The sequence below is a fragment of the Peromyscus maniculatus genome, chromosome 11 (assembly GCF_049852395.1).
Source record: "Peromyscus maniculatus bairdii isolate BWxNUB_F1_BW_parent chromosome 11, HU_Pman_BW_mat_3.1, whole genome shotgun sequence".
NCBI lineage: Eukaryota > Metazoa > Chordata > Mammalia > Rodentia > Cricetidae > Peromyscus > Peromyscus maniculatus.
Window position 1 is genome coordinate 37,192,171 of NC_134862.1, and position 16,652 is coordinate 37,208,822.

The following is a 16,652-nucleotide window of genomic DNA, read 5'->3' on the forward strand; positions in this document are numbered from 1 at the left end:
CCATTCTCCTTTCCTATATAACCCAGGCATTTTGGCTATGTGCTCTCTTGATTTCCCACATGCTCTCTCTTGGCTCCAGGTCCCCCTCACTTGCCCTCTCTCTACTCATGGCCCAGTGCAGTCTGGACACTTCCAGAAGCCTCTGAGCGTGCCTCCCTAGTATCTACACTAAACCTGCTTTTCAGCCATACCTGGAGCGGCCATGTCCTCGTTTTTCCTTCAGTATAAAGCTTAGCAGGTCTCTAGGCAAGTCAAGGGTCTGTCCTACACTGCACCATGCCTTGGGTCATTCTGGGCCCTGTGTTGTGTGCTGGGCACAGCCATTCAGGTATATATCAGGGATAGTGGGGCATGTACAGGGAGAGAAAGATTGGGGGCAGGAGTTATGACCCTTCAAACCACAAACTTTAAAAACTCCCATGTTGTCGGGCGGTGGTGGCATGTGCCTTTAATCCCAGCACTCGGGAGGCAGAGGCAGGTGGATCTCTGTGAGTTCAAGGCCAGCCTGGACTACAAAGCAAGTTCCAGGACAGGCTCCAAAGCTACACAGAGAAACCCTGTCTAAGAAACAACAAACAAACAAAGACCTCTCCTGTTTCTGTGAACGCCCCTGAAATGCTAGGGAGGGCTTTGTTTGATTTGGTTCCATTTGAAATTGAGTTCAATGAAGAGGGGGGGTGTTTGTTTGTTTAGGGGTTATCTTTGAAACAGGGTCTTGTCTTGAGGTCCAAGCTAGTCTCCAAAACTTATCTGTAGACCAGGCTAACCTTGAACTCACAGCGATCCTGTGTCAGCCTCCTGAGGACTGGGATTACAGGTGTGAGCCACCATACCTGGCTAATGGACAGTTTTGTGGCGGTGGTGGTGGTGGGTTTGTTTGTTTGTTTGGGGGTGTGTATGTGTGTCTGTCTGTCTGTCCGTCTGACTGACTGACTTCCTGTCTGTGTTTATCTGTGTGTCTACATGAGTACAGGTGCCCATGGATACTAGAAGAGGAAGAAGTCAGACCCCTGGAGCTAGAGCCACGAACAGTTGGGGGTGTCTCAGACATTTGAGGGTGTCTTGGTGTGGGTGCTGGGAAACAAGCTTAGGCCCTGTATGCTTTGAACCTCTGAACTATCTCTCTAGCCCCCAGGGAACAGTTTTAAGAGGTTTGTTTGTTTTGTTTTTTGGACAGAAACTCATGTCACTCCGGCTTGCTTTCAGCTCACTGTGTAACCAAAGATGACCTTGAACCCCTGGTCCTCCCGTCTCCCCTTTTTGAGTGCTGGGAATACAGATGTGCACCACAGAAAGAACCCAGGTCTTTCTCCATTCTAGGCAACCACTCTGCCAACCGAGCTCCATCCTTGGCCCAAGAGTTTCTTTTCACAAGAAAGAAAATTAAAGATTGGGAGCCTGCCCAATAACCCACAGACCAGTCGCTGAACTGAAATAAGAATCTAGATTATCTTGGACCAGCAGGGTGGCTCAGTAGGCAAAGGTGCTTGCCACCAAGCCTGATGACTTAAGTAGAAATCAGGAACCCACGTGGCGGAAGGAGCGAACTGGCTCCCCAAGTTGTCCTCTGGACCCCCATAGACACTCACACACAGACACACAATAAATAGATAAATCTTCTAATCTGGGTGTTTTTAATCTAGGATATTCATTTTGACCCCAACTGCTCACCATGTTAAATATAAATAGAGCCCCGGATCACATGCCTGGGGACAGGTGTGCTACCTACCGGTTTACAGAGTCTCCTCTCTCCTACACTAAGTCCTGACAGCTACTCAGTCAGCGAAGTTGCTAATCAGGGGAGACCAGCGTGATCTGCAGAGACAGCCTGGATGTTTTGGAAGCAGCGCTGTCTTGAATAGAGTCGACCCCTTCTTCCTGTACACGCGCCACAGTAGAGCTGTGACCTGCCTGATTCTGTTTGGCCGTCATGATGTCCCCAAAAAGGTGCTGCTTAGTAATAATTGCTCTCCAAAGAAAGGGATGCCTCTAAAGCAGCAACAGAATGGTGGTGGTGGTGGTGGTGGTGGTGGTGGTGGTGGTGTGTGTGTGTGTGTGTGTGTGTAAATATGTGTGCACACTTACCTATGCATGTGCCTATGGAGGCCAGAAGATAACAGTGTGTGTCTTCCTATTTTGCGCCTTATATTTCAGGCTCCGGTCTCTCACTGGACTTAGATCTCCACATTTCCGCCAGGCTGGCTGCCCAGTGAGCCTCAGGGTGGTGATGCTCCTGTGCCTGCCTCACCAGCGCTGAGATTGTTGGCATGCGCCATGGCTTTTATGTGGTGCCAGGATTATATGGCATGCACGTTACTCACTGTGTATAGCTGTTTCTCCGTGTCATGGCTGGTGTGTTTTGGGGGTGGGGGTGGTGGTGGTGGTGATGGTGGTGGTAGTGTTTGTATACGTATGTACCTAACGTGTTGAAAGGTTGGAGGGGCACATGTGGAAGTGAGAGGACCCCTCTGTGAGTCAGTTCTTCCCTCCCGCCGGCAGTTCTGGAGGTCTAGCTCAGGTCTCCTGGCTTGCATGTCAAGTACCTGTCCCCTGTGAGCCATCTGTCTGGCCTCTGGCTTGTGCTTTATGTAATTAAAATTCAATGAATGGAGCCCTTCTTGATTTCACACGACACCTGCTGCCTTTAAAGGATTCCGAAGTGCGGACACTCCCAAGAGTGTCCATGTCACGTACCTACTTTGTATGTGTGATCAAGGTGCCTTTTATGCTCCCAGCTGTGAGAGGGTGGCAGGGGCCTAGGCTCCACCTCCTTTTTACAGTGAAGGATACAGATATTGTCCCGTAGACGTGGGCCTGGCTGACACCATTTAGCCTTACCGGTTTCCCAGAACCATAGGCTCTTCTGCCCGATTCCCATGTAGCCACTTCATGTGGGATGGGCTGCTGAGTGAGGTTTTGTTGTCTTCCCACCCCATCCCCACCTTATAATTACATGAGGCAAAGTTCAGAATCGCAAGAAAGCAATTACCTTTCATCCCACCATGCATGAATGAACAGATCCGACGTGTTGTCACCGTGTGACTGACTTGTGCGTCTTCCGTCCTCGGGAAGAAACGTAAGGGAATTACGTTTTAGAGATTTTTCCTTAATAAACTACAAGTCCGTGGGCTGCTGTCCATGAACATGAATACCTGAAGGATGTGGGTGTGGGTGGCATCTTCAATGTGCCACCATCGATGCTAGAACACAGCAGTGTTTGCTGCTCTTCACATAGACAAGACCAAAGTGGTGTCTTCTCCCTTTTTTATAAAGAAGTAGTATAAGATCATTTGAAAGTATGGATCCACGGTTTATCTGTATTTCCTAGTATATCCCAGGCTAGTCTCATACTCTGTGTGTAGCCCGGATGACCTCGATCTCCTGTCTTCCCCTCAAGTGCTGGGATTGCATGCATGCATCATCACTCTTGGGTTATGCTAGGGGCCGTACGGGGGACAGAGAGGAGGACCGTCCCACACTCTAGGGGAGCACTCTGCACACGGAGCTACACCCCGGCCCAAATTTATTCCTAGATGATGTGATTACCCGTGCAAACTCCAAAACAGTCTTGCTCTGTGTTTTCTTTCCGCCTGTGATTGTTACGCATTTCATTCCATGGTTGTTTCTGAGTGTGATCTTTGACCCCTGCACGTCAGCTGCTCTAAGGCACTGAAGGCCTTCAGGTGGAGATGATGGGCTTCTGATTATCTGGGGACTTCAGGGGAGGCAACTTCTCTAGGTTGTCCCCACTCTGAGATGTATCATCTGTCTTTTTTGTCCACTTGACCATCCATGGTCCCATTCAACAGGAGGCAGATTTTTGGAGGGAGAAGGCAGTTGTAACGTTACCACCCAGAGATGGGGAACTGGTGGGACAGGGGCTCTGCGTGGTGTCAGCAGCCATGAAGCTTCTTGCCTCTGATGGCTAAGCCCCAAGGAAAGCTAAAGGGATGTGTGATGTGAATGTAAAGTCTTAGTCTTCATGGCCCAGAGGACTTCCAAATCACCACGGCCCCTCTTTTTCATCCACGGAACTTTGTAATAAAGTTTATAGGTTCCCCAAGCCTGGGTAGATACCTCAGTTTGTATAAGAAGACCTGAGTTCAAGCCCCAGAACCTACATTTAAAAAAAAAAAAAAAAAAAAAAAAAGAAGAAGAAGGAAAGGCCAGGTTTGGTGACATGTTGGCTTTTAATTCCAGCACTGGGGAAATGGAAACAGACAGCTCTCTGGGTCTCACTTGCCAGCCATCTAGCCTACTCTGTGAGATCCAGACCAGTGAGAGACTCTGTCTCAAAACACACATGCGCGCGCGCACACGCACACGCACACACATATAGTATATGTATACACACATTTTATTTATACAGCAGCTATCACTTACCTGAGAAAAGAAGGAAGACGTCTATGGAGGGATCAGTTCCCAGTTCCACCTAGTCAGGTAGGGGCCTCCAGGGAACCACTTGAAGAGCCTCATTGCCTCCCGGAATTTCCGTCACACACGGATGACTGCCAGACACACATGTACAAACCTGCAGTCAGATACTGAGCTCCCAGGACCGGGCTTCTCTTTGGGGTCGGGTGGACTGCACAGGAAGGTGCCTATTAGGGGACCACTGGGCAGAGTGCTGCCCACAGGGGTGACAGGGACAGCAGGCGGCTGGAAAGTCAGGTGTCAAGAAGTTTGTGTGTGTCTGTGTATCTGTGTGTCTGTGTGTACAGTGCCTTAGGAAAAGGTTGTCCTCTGGCTTTCACACTCATGTGCACATACTTGCATACACACATACCCAGAAAGAACTAATTAAGTGGGCAGGGTTAAGTTGCCTGGTGTAATCCAGGCAGTTAGGGGAGCTTGAACTTGCATGGGGCCTCCTGCCTCCCACAGAGCACTTACAGCCTTGCCCAGGCTCTCCCGGGAAACAGACTGGAAATTCACAGGGAGGAGCCACACTCCATATCCGTTTTTCTCTACACTGGCCCTGGCAGTTTGCAGCTGCTAAGGATCAAAGTAGTTATAGGAGAACTTGCCACCTCTGGGCTTCAGCAAAAAGCAAGCCTTTGAGTGAACGTGCTTGGCCACCTTCCTTTTATTTTTGACTCTTACCCATCAGGTAGGAAGTATGCACGTGGCTCAGAAGCATCTCTCTGGGGATCACCGCCTCTCTGTTTCCACCCCCCTGATCCTGAATGGGGCCTTCCAGGGAAGGCAAGTGACCCCGTGGACAGCCTTGCCACTACCAAACTTGAGGGAGTAGCAGGTTGTGGCTTTTCCCCCAGCCCATCACGGAAACGACTCTGTCCGCTACGTACAGTTTCTGCCCATCAGCTTCAGTCCCTGTCCCACAAACCAATATCCACCAAGTCACATTGAGTATGCTGTTTTTCTAAACCTCTTAGAAATGAACCTGTGTGAGCCAAGATGTACCTCGATCATCCACCTTCTGCCTACAAGCACCTTGTAGAATTAAGTTGAAGGAGTGGGATTTCCCAGGCTACAAGGAAAACCAACTGTCTGAGCCGCCCCCCCCCACACACACACACTTTGTAGTCACTGTTGCCCTTTGGATTCAGTATGGACATACCCCTCCCCTCTTAAACAGTAAAAAAGTTTAGCCTTCTATTACTCTACGTTCCAAGAACAATCCCATTGCAGTAATTAAAGTACCCACTTTAGCTTGATAATGGAAACTCTGAAGAGCCTTTGAAGTTAAGCTTCTCTCCTTGGCTGCCAAGTCCTGCTTCCCCCAAGAGCTGGCTCACCTTCTGCAGCCTCCTTCTCCTTCCCCCACCATCTTCCCACTCTCCCCATCCCCACACAAACTTCCAGGACAAGGTGGAGAAAAGTCTAGATCAGGACTGGGCAACAGCCGCCACAATAGAACAGATACTGCCTAATGCCTTACCTCCTGGGCTCTGCAGGCGATGGATGCCAGGTTTCTCTAGAGAGATGATCAGGGGTTCTTGCCAACCCTCTGCCTCCCCAAACCTGTATATCACTCACCTGTCCTTTGTCACCATTTGGCTTTTCCAGGTTAGGGGTTTGATTTCTTCTTGACACCTGACTTTCCAGCCACCTGCTGTCCCTGTCACCCCTGCGGGCAGCACTCTGCCCAGTGGTCCCCTAATAGGCACCTTTCTGTGCGGTCCACCCATCCCCAAAGAGAAGCCTGGTCCTGGGAGCTCAGTATCTGACTGCAGGTCTGTACATGTGTGTCTGGCAGTCATCTGTGTGTGACGGAAATTCCGGGAGGCAATGAGGCTCTTCAAGTGGTTCCCTGGAGGCCCCTATCTGACTAGGTGGAACTGGGAACTGATCTCTCCAAAGACATCTTCCTTTCTGTCTCAGGTAGGTGACAGCCAGCAGCCGTTCATACCAGGGGCACTTACCTCTTATGCCTCTAGAGGAGGGCTGGCTGCTCATCTGAGGAACTCACTTGGTTCTTATTTGCTACTGGTCTCTGGGATCAGCACTTACCGGCTAGCAGACACCCAGTCTTGACCATGACATCTACGACCTTCGTCACCTTGACCACCTCATGTTGTGAGGTTCCTTGGAGATGTTCTGGGGATAGCCCTGTGCAGCGCAGTTCTCCTTTGTGAGGAAACAGCAGCTAACCTCTGCCAAAGCCCTTACTCAGCTTCAGGGACGGAGTCCTGAAGTCCATCACTCCATCAGCCATCCGCTAGCATTCTGAGGAGTTTACCAAAGCATGCAACTTCACAAGGCTGGGGAGATGGCTCAGTTCACAGAACATTTGCCAAGCACGTGTGTGACCTGAGCTCCGATGTCCAGCACTCCTGTGGGGACAGCCCAATGTGGTGACACTTATCTGTAGCACCAGGGCCGAGGGCTGGACAGCGACAGGAGGATCCCTTGGAACTCACTGGCTAGACATCCTAGCCCATCAGTGAGCTCCAGGTTTAGCCAAAGACCTTGCCTCAGGAAACAAGGGGGATGGAGACTGGGAAAAACATCTGGGGTCAACATCTGCCTCCCAACTACACGCATACACAACTACACACAACTACAATACACACACACACACACACACACACACACACACACCTTGAATATTGCCCAGCATCCTCCTAACCTTACTTTGTGACAGCTTTCTCTTGCTTGGCACTTGCAGTCTGTTTCAGTTTTTACCACACAGGTGGAGCCGATAGCAGGTAGCATGTGAAGGACCTGTTGACACCTGTGAGCAGCCACAGTGGTCTGCTTCTAGCCTTCCAGGCCCTCCCTGAGCACAGCCATGTAGCTGGTGGGCTTTGCCACTGAAGGACTGTGTCTGAGTAGAATAAGGGACATCATGATGCAGCGAGTGACGGCCTCTGCTCTGGGGAGAAGGAAGCCAGCTCTCCACTATGATGACCTCCTGCCCTCCTCTGAGCTGAAAGGGGATCATGGCAAAGGGTTTCTTGTTTTTGCAACCTGGCTGGCAGCTCCCCAGAGGGCCCTTGAAGAGGCATTTGTTAAATGCAGAAATCCCTGAGACACAGTGTTGGAAACCAGGGGAGCATGCTAACAAGGTGGCTCCGCCTGGATCAGTAGGGATGTGGGCACTGGGTCAGGCTGGCCAGGGCAGGGCAGTGCAAGCATTTGTCAGGCAAGAATTCCCATTCCTGGCTCGTTCCTTTAGACCTTCAAGGCTGTTACTGGTGCCACATTTTAAAGTACCTTCCTATCAATGTCATGGTTCTATTAGGTGTCTAACAGGATATAAACTAAGGGCATATTACCCTTTCCAAAGTACCTGTCAGCGAGTGTGTGTGTGTGTGTGTGTGTGTGTGTGTGTGTGTGTGTGTGTGTGTGTGTGTTTTCATGGGGTGGTGGTGGGTGGCACTCATGTGAAGGTACAAAAGCAAAGGTCAACTTCTCTGTTGTTCTTTGGGCTCCTTCCGCCTTGTTTTTGATGTTTTAAATTGTGTGTGTGTGTGTGTGTGTGTGTGTGTGTGTGTGTATGTGTGTGTGTATGTATGTATGTGTGTGTGTGTTTTTGTGTCAGTGTGTAAGTATGGGCACATGTGCATGTGGGTTCCTGCAGGAACCAGAAGGCATCAGATCACTTGGAGCAGGAGTCCCAGGCATTTGTGAGCTGCCTGGCTTGGTTGCTGAGATCCAAACTCCTGTCCACACGGCTGAGCAGCAAGTGCTCTTAACAGCTGTGCGGTCCCTCCATCCCCCACACCCCACCTTGTGTGGTGAGACGGGAACTTTTAGGAGGCGAACCTCCCTGGAGAAAGCGGGTTAGAGGGGGCGGGCTGTTATGTGTTGTAACGTAGCCTCACTTCCTGTCCTCTGCTTGACTGAGGTGGCCATGTGACCCGCTGCCTCGGGCTCCTGCACCACCCCCCGGTGGTCCCCATCACAATGGACTGTATCCTTTCTTAAACAGGGCCAAAGTTAAACCAGTGTGCAAAAGCATTGTCCCACAGCCCTACTTCCTGCATCACACTTATTCCTGGGCCACAAGAGACGCTGACTGAAGAGCTCCTGACCCTCCAGGTCTCGGTTTCACCTCTCACCCGGCCCTGAAGAGCTCAGTGTTGTTTGGCTTGAATTGACTTCCCAGAGCTCTTAATATCTTGCTCCCTATTGTGCCTCAGGCTAGAGCCAGAAATAGACAGGGAGCTCTGACAACAGTCCACTCCTTCGCTCCCCTGCTCCCTGTTCCTCTGCGTCACGCCCCCATGCCTCCAGATGAGGTGTGGTAGATTTTCATTTTAATCAGTTAGATCAGTTATTTTTAATGAGAATTTAAACTAAGCTAGAGACCTGGAAGCATTGGGAAGGCTGTAGGTTGCTCATCTGAGTCCTCATGGAAGCATCTTCATGGTGTCTGTGAGACAGGGATGGAGGATGCTCTGGTCCCATGGTGTCTGTGAGATAGGGATGGAGGATGCTCTGGTCCCATGGTGTCTGTGAGACAGGGATGGAGGATGCTCTGGCCCCATGGTGTCTGTGAGACAGGGATGGAGGATGCTCTGGCCCCATGGTGTCTGTGAGACAGGGATGGAGGATGCTCTGGTCCCATGGTGTCTGTGAGACAGGGATGGAGGATGCTCTGGCCCCATGGTGTCTGTGAGACAGGGATGGAGGATGCTCTGCCCCATGGTGTCTGTGAGACAGGGATGGAGGATGCTCTGGCCCCATGGTGTCTGTGAGACAGGGATGGAGGATGCTCTGGCCCCATGGTGTCTGTGAGACAGGGATGGAGGATGCTCTGGCCCCATGGTGTCTGTGAGACAGGGATGGAGGATGCTCTGGCCCCATGGTGTCTGTGAGACAGGGATGGAGGATGCTCTGGCCCCATGGTGTCTGTGAGACAGGGATGGAGGATGCTCTGGTCCCATGGTGTCTGTGAGACAGGGATGGAGGATGCTCTGGTCCCATGGTGTCTGTGAGACGGGGATGGAGGATGCTCTGGTCCCATGGTGTCTGTGAGACAGGGATGGAGGATGCTCTGGAGCATACTTAGTGCACATCTTTCCTACTGCACCTCCAGTCAGCAGGTGATAGGACTTTTAAGAATAGGTTTTCTTGGCCTTTGGGTATCTGCAGTCAGTCTTCGTCTGTCTGTCTGTCTGTCTGTCTGTCTGTCTGTCTGTCTGTCTCTCTCTCTCTCTCTCTCTCTCTCTCTCTCTCTCTCTCTCTCTCTCTCTCTCACACACACACACACACACACACACACACACACACACACAGAAAAGTATTACCTTAGCCCATGTTTTGTTGTTTTAACAAAATGTTTGAGGCTGGAAGGTCCAAGCACATGGTTATCATCTGCTCAGGGGCTGGTAAGGGCCTCTAGCTGCATCATGGCAAGGTGAGGGGCCTCATGCTGGTGAACAGAACAATGTGCTGGCTCAGCTTTTTCTGCTCCTTTTTATAAAGTCATTATTCCATCATGAGGGTCACCCCCACCCCCTCAGACTGCATCTAATCCTAATTACTTCCCAAAGGTCCTCCACCTCCAGATGCCGTTAACATGTGAGTTTCCAAAGCGAGAACTATTGGTAGACCTATTAAATCATAGCCGACCTCCAAATGCTACCCAGATTTATAGAGACCTGGTGGTGTTTTAACTATATATTACAGTTGTTAGTCAGGCTGCGCCTACCCCTGCAAACCATCACTCCTCAGTACCGAGCATCTGGAAGTTAATTTAGATCATCCTTGTGCAAACTTAGGGACTTGAACTACAAACACCCACATGTATAAACACTGTCCATATGCCTAACATTGCTTCCCCTGGTTAGTTTTTTTTTTTTTTTTTCCAAATGAAGCATCGAGGCATAGTAGTTATTTTGTAGTGAGGTTTGACATTAGTCCTTCCTTGACATTTCAGACCTCCTGAGCCACGGGGAGGTATGCTAAGATGCTCATTGTAATGGCTCCGTCAGTGATGTGCTCGGCCACACAAGCAGGAGGCTCTGATTCCGATTCCCAGAGCCCACGTTAAAAATTGAATACAGTGGTGTATGATTATCATTCCAGGACAAGGGAGGTGGAGATAGGAAGGCTGAGGATCATCAGCCAGCCAGGCCAGCTCAGTCAGTAAGCCCCAGGCCAATGAGAGACCTTACCTCAAAAATCAAGGTGGGCGGCACCGTATTTCCGCGCGCACACACACACACACACACACACACACACACACTACTGGTTGTATTAATTCCAGCACTCTTCAGGTGAGCAAAGGATCAGAGTTTTAAAACAGGGACTGGGGTAGGCTCAGGCATCTGTCCCATCTCTCCCTCGAGCATCCAGCTGCTGACTAGCGAGGAATCTGGCATGTGTGCTGGCTAACTCAGGGTTACAGGGGTGTACGGACAATAAATAGGAACCTGGTTGAGATTCCTAGGAGATTGGTGCTGGTCACTGAGGTCGGGAGTAGAGGAGGGAACCTGGTAGACAAGGTGACTGACTCACCCTCTTCTTCAGCCTGCTGAGTTCGAAGAAGCCACAATGTGGCTGGGGCTACTCCAGGTTCAGGCCTGGAATTTGAGCCAGAAATACTTCTTAGGCTCCCGTAGCACTGAATGGGCTTTCATCTGAGGAGCTAGTGTGGTTTGAGTTGAGATTTCCCCCACCGCATAGGCTCACTTGGTCCCCGGTTGGTGGCATTCTGGAAAATGTATGGAACCTCTAACAGGAGGAAGTGGGTCTCTGTGAGCCCTGAGGATTTCCGGCCTGGCCCCATTGCCGGTCCCTCTGACTCCTGACTGGCTGGAGCCAGTGGGACCAGCATCCTCCCCCTCCTGTGCCGTCACACCTTCCCCACCGTGACAGACTGCATGCCCTCCCTCCATCTATCAGCCAGACTCAGCTCCTCTTTGCTCAAGTTGTGTGTTGTCAGATCTTTAGTCTCAGCAGGGAGCTGTCTGAGAGTCTCTGGTGCAGCTCCATTTGGAACAGAAACATGGCTCCGTCTCCCAGATTTCTACAAAACTGCCACAAGACTAGCTATGATGAGATCTCCATTTCTGTGATCCTCATGGCTTCCAAGGGGCCACCGTTAGATGTCATTAACATGTGGCTTTCCAAAGCATGAACTGTTGGTGGATAGATACACTAAATCACAGCTGACATCCTAAATGATGGCAAGATGTTTAGGTGCGGCTGAATTGTAGCCAAGAGAGGTAGCGTTATCTGTCACGTCAAATCCAAAGCTTGGTTCTGCTTGAGACATTCCCCTCTGATCTCCTGCTGGCATCTTCTCAGTTGACTATTTAACTCTCCTCTGAAGGGACTCTCTTCTCAGACTTCCCCACACCCAAGTGCCCTCACGGACTTCCTGAGCCTTGCCGCGGTCTTCCTCCTTGCCCATGTCTTCCTGCTTGGACGACTTCAAAGAGCCCTTGCCTTCCCTGGATTTGATCGGAGCACATGTGTGACCCGCAGACCCTTCCTTTCCCAGGCCTTTGTCTGGGATCCTAATCTTGACTCTGTCCACAGTAAAGGGGTTTAGACTCAAGTGGACCGACATGGGCCTCTGGCTGCTGCGGCTTGTCGCAGCCCCGGCTGGGGCCTCCCCACTCAGCAGCTGGCTGCTAGCAGGAAAGCCTCTTCTTGCATTAGGGACAGATGCTTGCATCATCCACTTCCAGGCCCCACTTCAAAGCCAGCAGGCTGTCCTGAGAGCCTCTTTTGCATGATCAGTGAAATCTGCCCCATGTGAACATGTAGGGTGTACCCGGGAAGAGTCGGGGTGGCCAGAGCCGTTGTTGCCGTAGGTATCTAGAGACTCAGGGATGTCAGGTGGCCATGGCTAAAGCTTGGGTACTGGTTGCTTTGTTTTTTTTCTTTCTTTGGTAGTGTCTCATGTAGCCCAGGATGGCAAGGCTAGAGACGCATGGGGCTTCATGCACGCTAGGTGCACATTCTAATACTAAGATGCATCCCCGAGCCCGGCTCTCCACTTCTTCTCACACTCCCCCTCCTCCCTCTCCCTCCCTCCCTCTCCTCTTCTTCTGCCCTCTCCTCCTCCCTCTCCTCCTCCTCCCTCTTCCTTCCTCTCCTCCTCCTCCTTCTCCTTCCTCTTTCTTGGCCTTTTCTTCGCCTTTGCTCCTCTTCCTTCCCTCTCTCCTCTTTCCCCTCCCTTCCCCTTCCTCCTCCTCCTCCTCCTCCATCTCTCTCTGTCAGTCTTGCCCCCTCACTCTGGCAGAGATGGTGCCCTGAGCCCCTCCCATTGCCTCCTGTCTGCCCACCTACCCGCTTCCTACCTTCTCCTTGTCTGTGCTGACTCCAACACCGAGTGACCTTTGACCCTTAGCCCTCTGTGTTGAACAGTCTGAATGTTGGAAGGGGTCTCGCAGGCTCTTTGGGGCTGCTAGCTGCCCTGGGACTGGGTCTCCACTGGGCTGGCCAATAGGAAAGTCAGTGGTGTTACAGAGCTCCCTGCCTGCTTCCCAGGGAATGGGGATGGAGTGGGGTTCTGAGAAGACAGTGGGCACAGGATTTGCCAGATGCCTAGTATAGGCAGCCATATCCTAGAACCCTACCAGTTAACTTACAAGAGGTAGAAGGTCCTAAACAGGGCTCAGGCTTGAAGTAAGAAGTCGGGGCTTATAAGCTGTCCCCCTCTTGCTTGGTGAAGCGACCACATCTCGGAAAGATACATCCCCGAAAGATACATAAATAAGCTCAGCAGCTTGGACCACACCAGACATGCATGGCGCAGGACTGAGCCTGCGATTCAGGCATTTATTTGCTTTATTCATGGGCTAGCCTGCAGTCAGAAGGCTGCTTATTATTGACTGCTACTCTGATGCACAAAATAGGTCATTTTAACTTGGATACTTCTGATAGCTCTGGCAGATTTCCTCCGAAGTCCAGAATGCTGTGTAATAGACACAGGAGAAGAATGGCACACAGAGAGACAGACCGGCTTCATTCAGGTTCAAGTCCATTTCTCTGCCCTCTCGGCTGCTAGGGCCACCCACCAACACACACACACACACACACACACACACACACACACACACACACACACACACTTGTACTCCAAGTTCCTTAACAGTCTTTGGTCACAAACTGGCTTTTATTAGATTTGCCCAATGTGTGTGTAGGGGCGGGGGGATGGGGGGGATTCAGAATAGGAAAAAAGCATGTCCTACTTTGACACACCTGGAAACCATTACAGAGCTTGGATCCTTTAAATTAAAAAGGAGGAGGGCGGGGTGTGCCGTACAAAATTCGCTTGTACAGCTCACCCATGAATGTGAAGTGAAAGCGAGCTTGTTTCCTGGGCACAGGTGCTTTCAATTTTGGAAGCGGAAACCTGTGCCCACTGATGCAGGACCTCCGGTTTTTGCTTCTGATAAAAAAAAGTGTGAGTGCTCTCCACGGCTTCACTGCACCTCACAGTTCTCACTTAACCTCTCTGTCCCCGTGGCTCGCCTGGGTGCTCTCGGCTCGCCAGCTGCTGGGTCCATCAGTACACACTGTGAGAGACCCGCCTCTTGCCCCGCATCAGAAAGAAGTGGACTGCAGTTCTGAGCATGAGTTAATCATCACAGGAAATACTGGCAAGCAGGGGATGTTTGTATTCCCTGGAGACAGCTTAACAACTCTGGATAAATACTCCAGTCCAACTGGCTGCCTCCTCCAAGTCTTCATCCCTGCCCCACCACACGCAAACTTCCTTCCCAAAAGACAAAGTGAGCCAAAAGCAATACACTGGGTCCCTAGTAATTCCCAAAATAAGGAGGATACTTGCAAACACTCGGTCATGACTGTTGTTATTCTGTAACATTCATATATTAATTATATGTGTGTGTGTATGTACACACGCACTCAACATGGTTCTGATTGCAGACTTGTGCTGTGGCAGTTATGACAGTGTCTGCCCTCAAGATCATCCAGACAGATTCCTATTTTCATGTGTATATATCTGTCTCTACGGCAGTCTGTGTGCATGTGTATGGGTTTGCTTGTATGCAGGCACACTTATTTATACCTGTACATACATGCATGTGGGGGGGGGTACATACGAAAGCCAAGGGTTGACGTCAGTATCTTCTTGATCATTCTTCACCTTAGGTATTGAGACAGAGTCTCTCACTTGAACCCAGAGATCATTGATTTGGCTAGTCCAGCTAACCAGCTTATCCTAGGGATCCTTTGTCCCTGCCTCCCTGGCACCATGATTGCAGGCAGGCCACCATACTTACCTACTGAGTCATGTCTCCATCCCTAGGCCAGACTGCTTTTAAAATAAATGTCAGTATTGGCGTGCCACGCGCCTAAGATCTCAGCATTGACCTCTCCTGTCTCTGTGCCCTGTAGCTCTCACTCGAGGTTCTGACCCCCCAAGCAGGTTGTCTCACTAATGACACTTTCTGCTAATGTCCCCTCTCTAGAATAAGAAAATCTACTTGGATATCATCCACACGTACATGGAAGTGCATGCCACTGTTTATGGCTCCAGCACAAAGAACATTCCCAGTTACGTGAAAAATCACGGCATCCTCAGTGGGCGTGACCTGCAGTTTCTTCTCCGGGAAACGAAGGTAATTTTCCCAGCAGATTCATAAACTTACGCGTGACTTATAGCTTTGTTTCCCCTGGCACTGGACATGGGATCAGAGTCTTTTATGCATTCTTTTCTTTTCTTTTCTTTTCCTTTCTTTCTTTCTTTCTTTCTTTCTTTCTTTCTTTCTTTCTTTCTTTCTTTCTTTCTTTCTTCCTTCCTTCCTTTCTTTCTCTTCCTTCCTTCCTTCCTTTCTTTCGTTTGGTTTTTGTTTGTTTGTTTTGGGGTTTTGCTTGTTTGTTTTTCAAGACAGAGCTTCTCCGTGTAGCCCTGGCTATCCTGGTATCCTGGTCTGCTGGTCATGTTTTCTTTTCAATGGTGCAATAGAATGTTAGCCAATAGGTTAAGGATCTAGCTCAGTGCTTGCCCAGCACCACATAGAACCAGATGCGGGTTGTACTGTATTATCTGAAGTTTTAGTAACTATTATTATTTGTTGAAATAATGCATTTAATGACAATTCCACAGAAACATTAGCTTCGATTAGCCTAGCTATAAGATTTTCTGGGTGTTTATGCAGACATATATACTTTATAATTACAAAACCTTTACATGTGTCTTTGTGTTTCAAATGTATCTATGTATTGGCTGTAAAGAAGAAAGGCTGGACATGGCATTACATGCCTGTAATTTCAGCACTTGGGAGGCCGACGGATCAGGGATTCAAAGGCATCCTCAGACATGGGGGAGGAGGGGTTGTTGTCAGCCTAGGATGCATAAGACCCTGCCTAAGTTCTAAGCAAGAACCAGGCAGGGTTGTCTAAGAGCAGCTGTGGGGGAAAAGTTAATGACTTGTAAATTGTGGTTGGTTGCTATGAATTCATTTCTTGATTTTGTTTAAAATATCCATTTTGCAATTACAAGGAGAAAAAACATATTCACTAGAGTTTAGTGGCAGCGTTTTATCTGATGAGCGCAGGGCTTGGGGTTCTATCCCCAGAACCCCAAGAAGTAAAACTTTAAAGTCCCCTGAGTATAGGGGACTTTTCTTGTGCTGGGCATCAAGCCAGCGGCTGCAAGTGGACAGGTAAGGTCCTGCCTTGCTCAGAGGATGGCCTTCAGACAGGGTGACAGAGGCCACAGCTGTCAAAGACCCTACCAGTCACTGCTGCTCAAGGAACCAGGTCCCGGACCTGCTCTCCTCACACCCCGTCCTCAGATGAGGACAACGGCCCTCTAACTCAGGAAGCACTGTAGGGGTTTGAAAGACCTGTGAGATGCCCGGGATGTAGAACCATCTGGCGTTTGGGCCACAAGGAACCAGATTCAGGGGACAGATTCAGGAGAGAATTGAATCCAATCTACCTATATGTGATGTTAAAATATGACATTTGATAAGGAAATGAGGTCTGGTTGGTCACAGTTTGGGGCAGGGTTCAGACCCTGTGGCATTGGTGGTTGGAACCCCCACTGGGGATTATTTATTTATTTGTGTATGTGTACATAAGTACATATGTGTGTGTGTGTATGTGTGTGTGTGTGTGCATGCACGCGTGTATGTGCATCCATGTAGAAGCCAGAGGTCAATGTTGGATATCATTCCTCAGGTACTATCCACCTTATAGGGTTTTTTATATATTTATTTCACATGTATGTATGTGTGCCTGAGTACATGTAT

General features: G+C 49.9%; 1 protein-coding gene across 9 annotated transcripts in view; it reads left to right on the top strand.

Annotated features, from left to right (window-relative positions):
• The window catches only part of Mgat5 (alpha-1,6-mannosylglycoprotein 6-beta-N-acetylglucosaminyltransferase), a 292,499-nt gene that overhangs the window by 232,355 nt on the left and 43,492 nt on the right, over positions 1 to 16,652 (top strand). For all 9 annotated transcript variants that reach the window (XM_042258034.2, XM_006994301.4, XM_015987778.3 and 6 more), the window contains one exon: positions 14,865 to 15,014. In XM_042258034.2, coding sequence (XP_042113968.1) covers positions 14,865 to 15,014 — 150 coding nt within the window. The remainder of the gene's footprint in view (positions 1 to 14,864; positions 15,015 to 16,652) is intronic.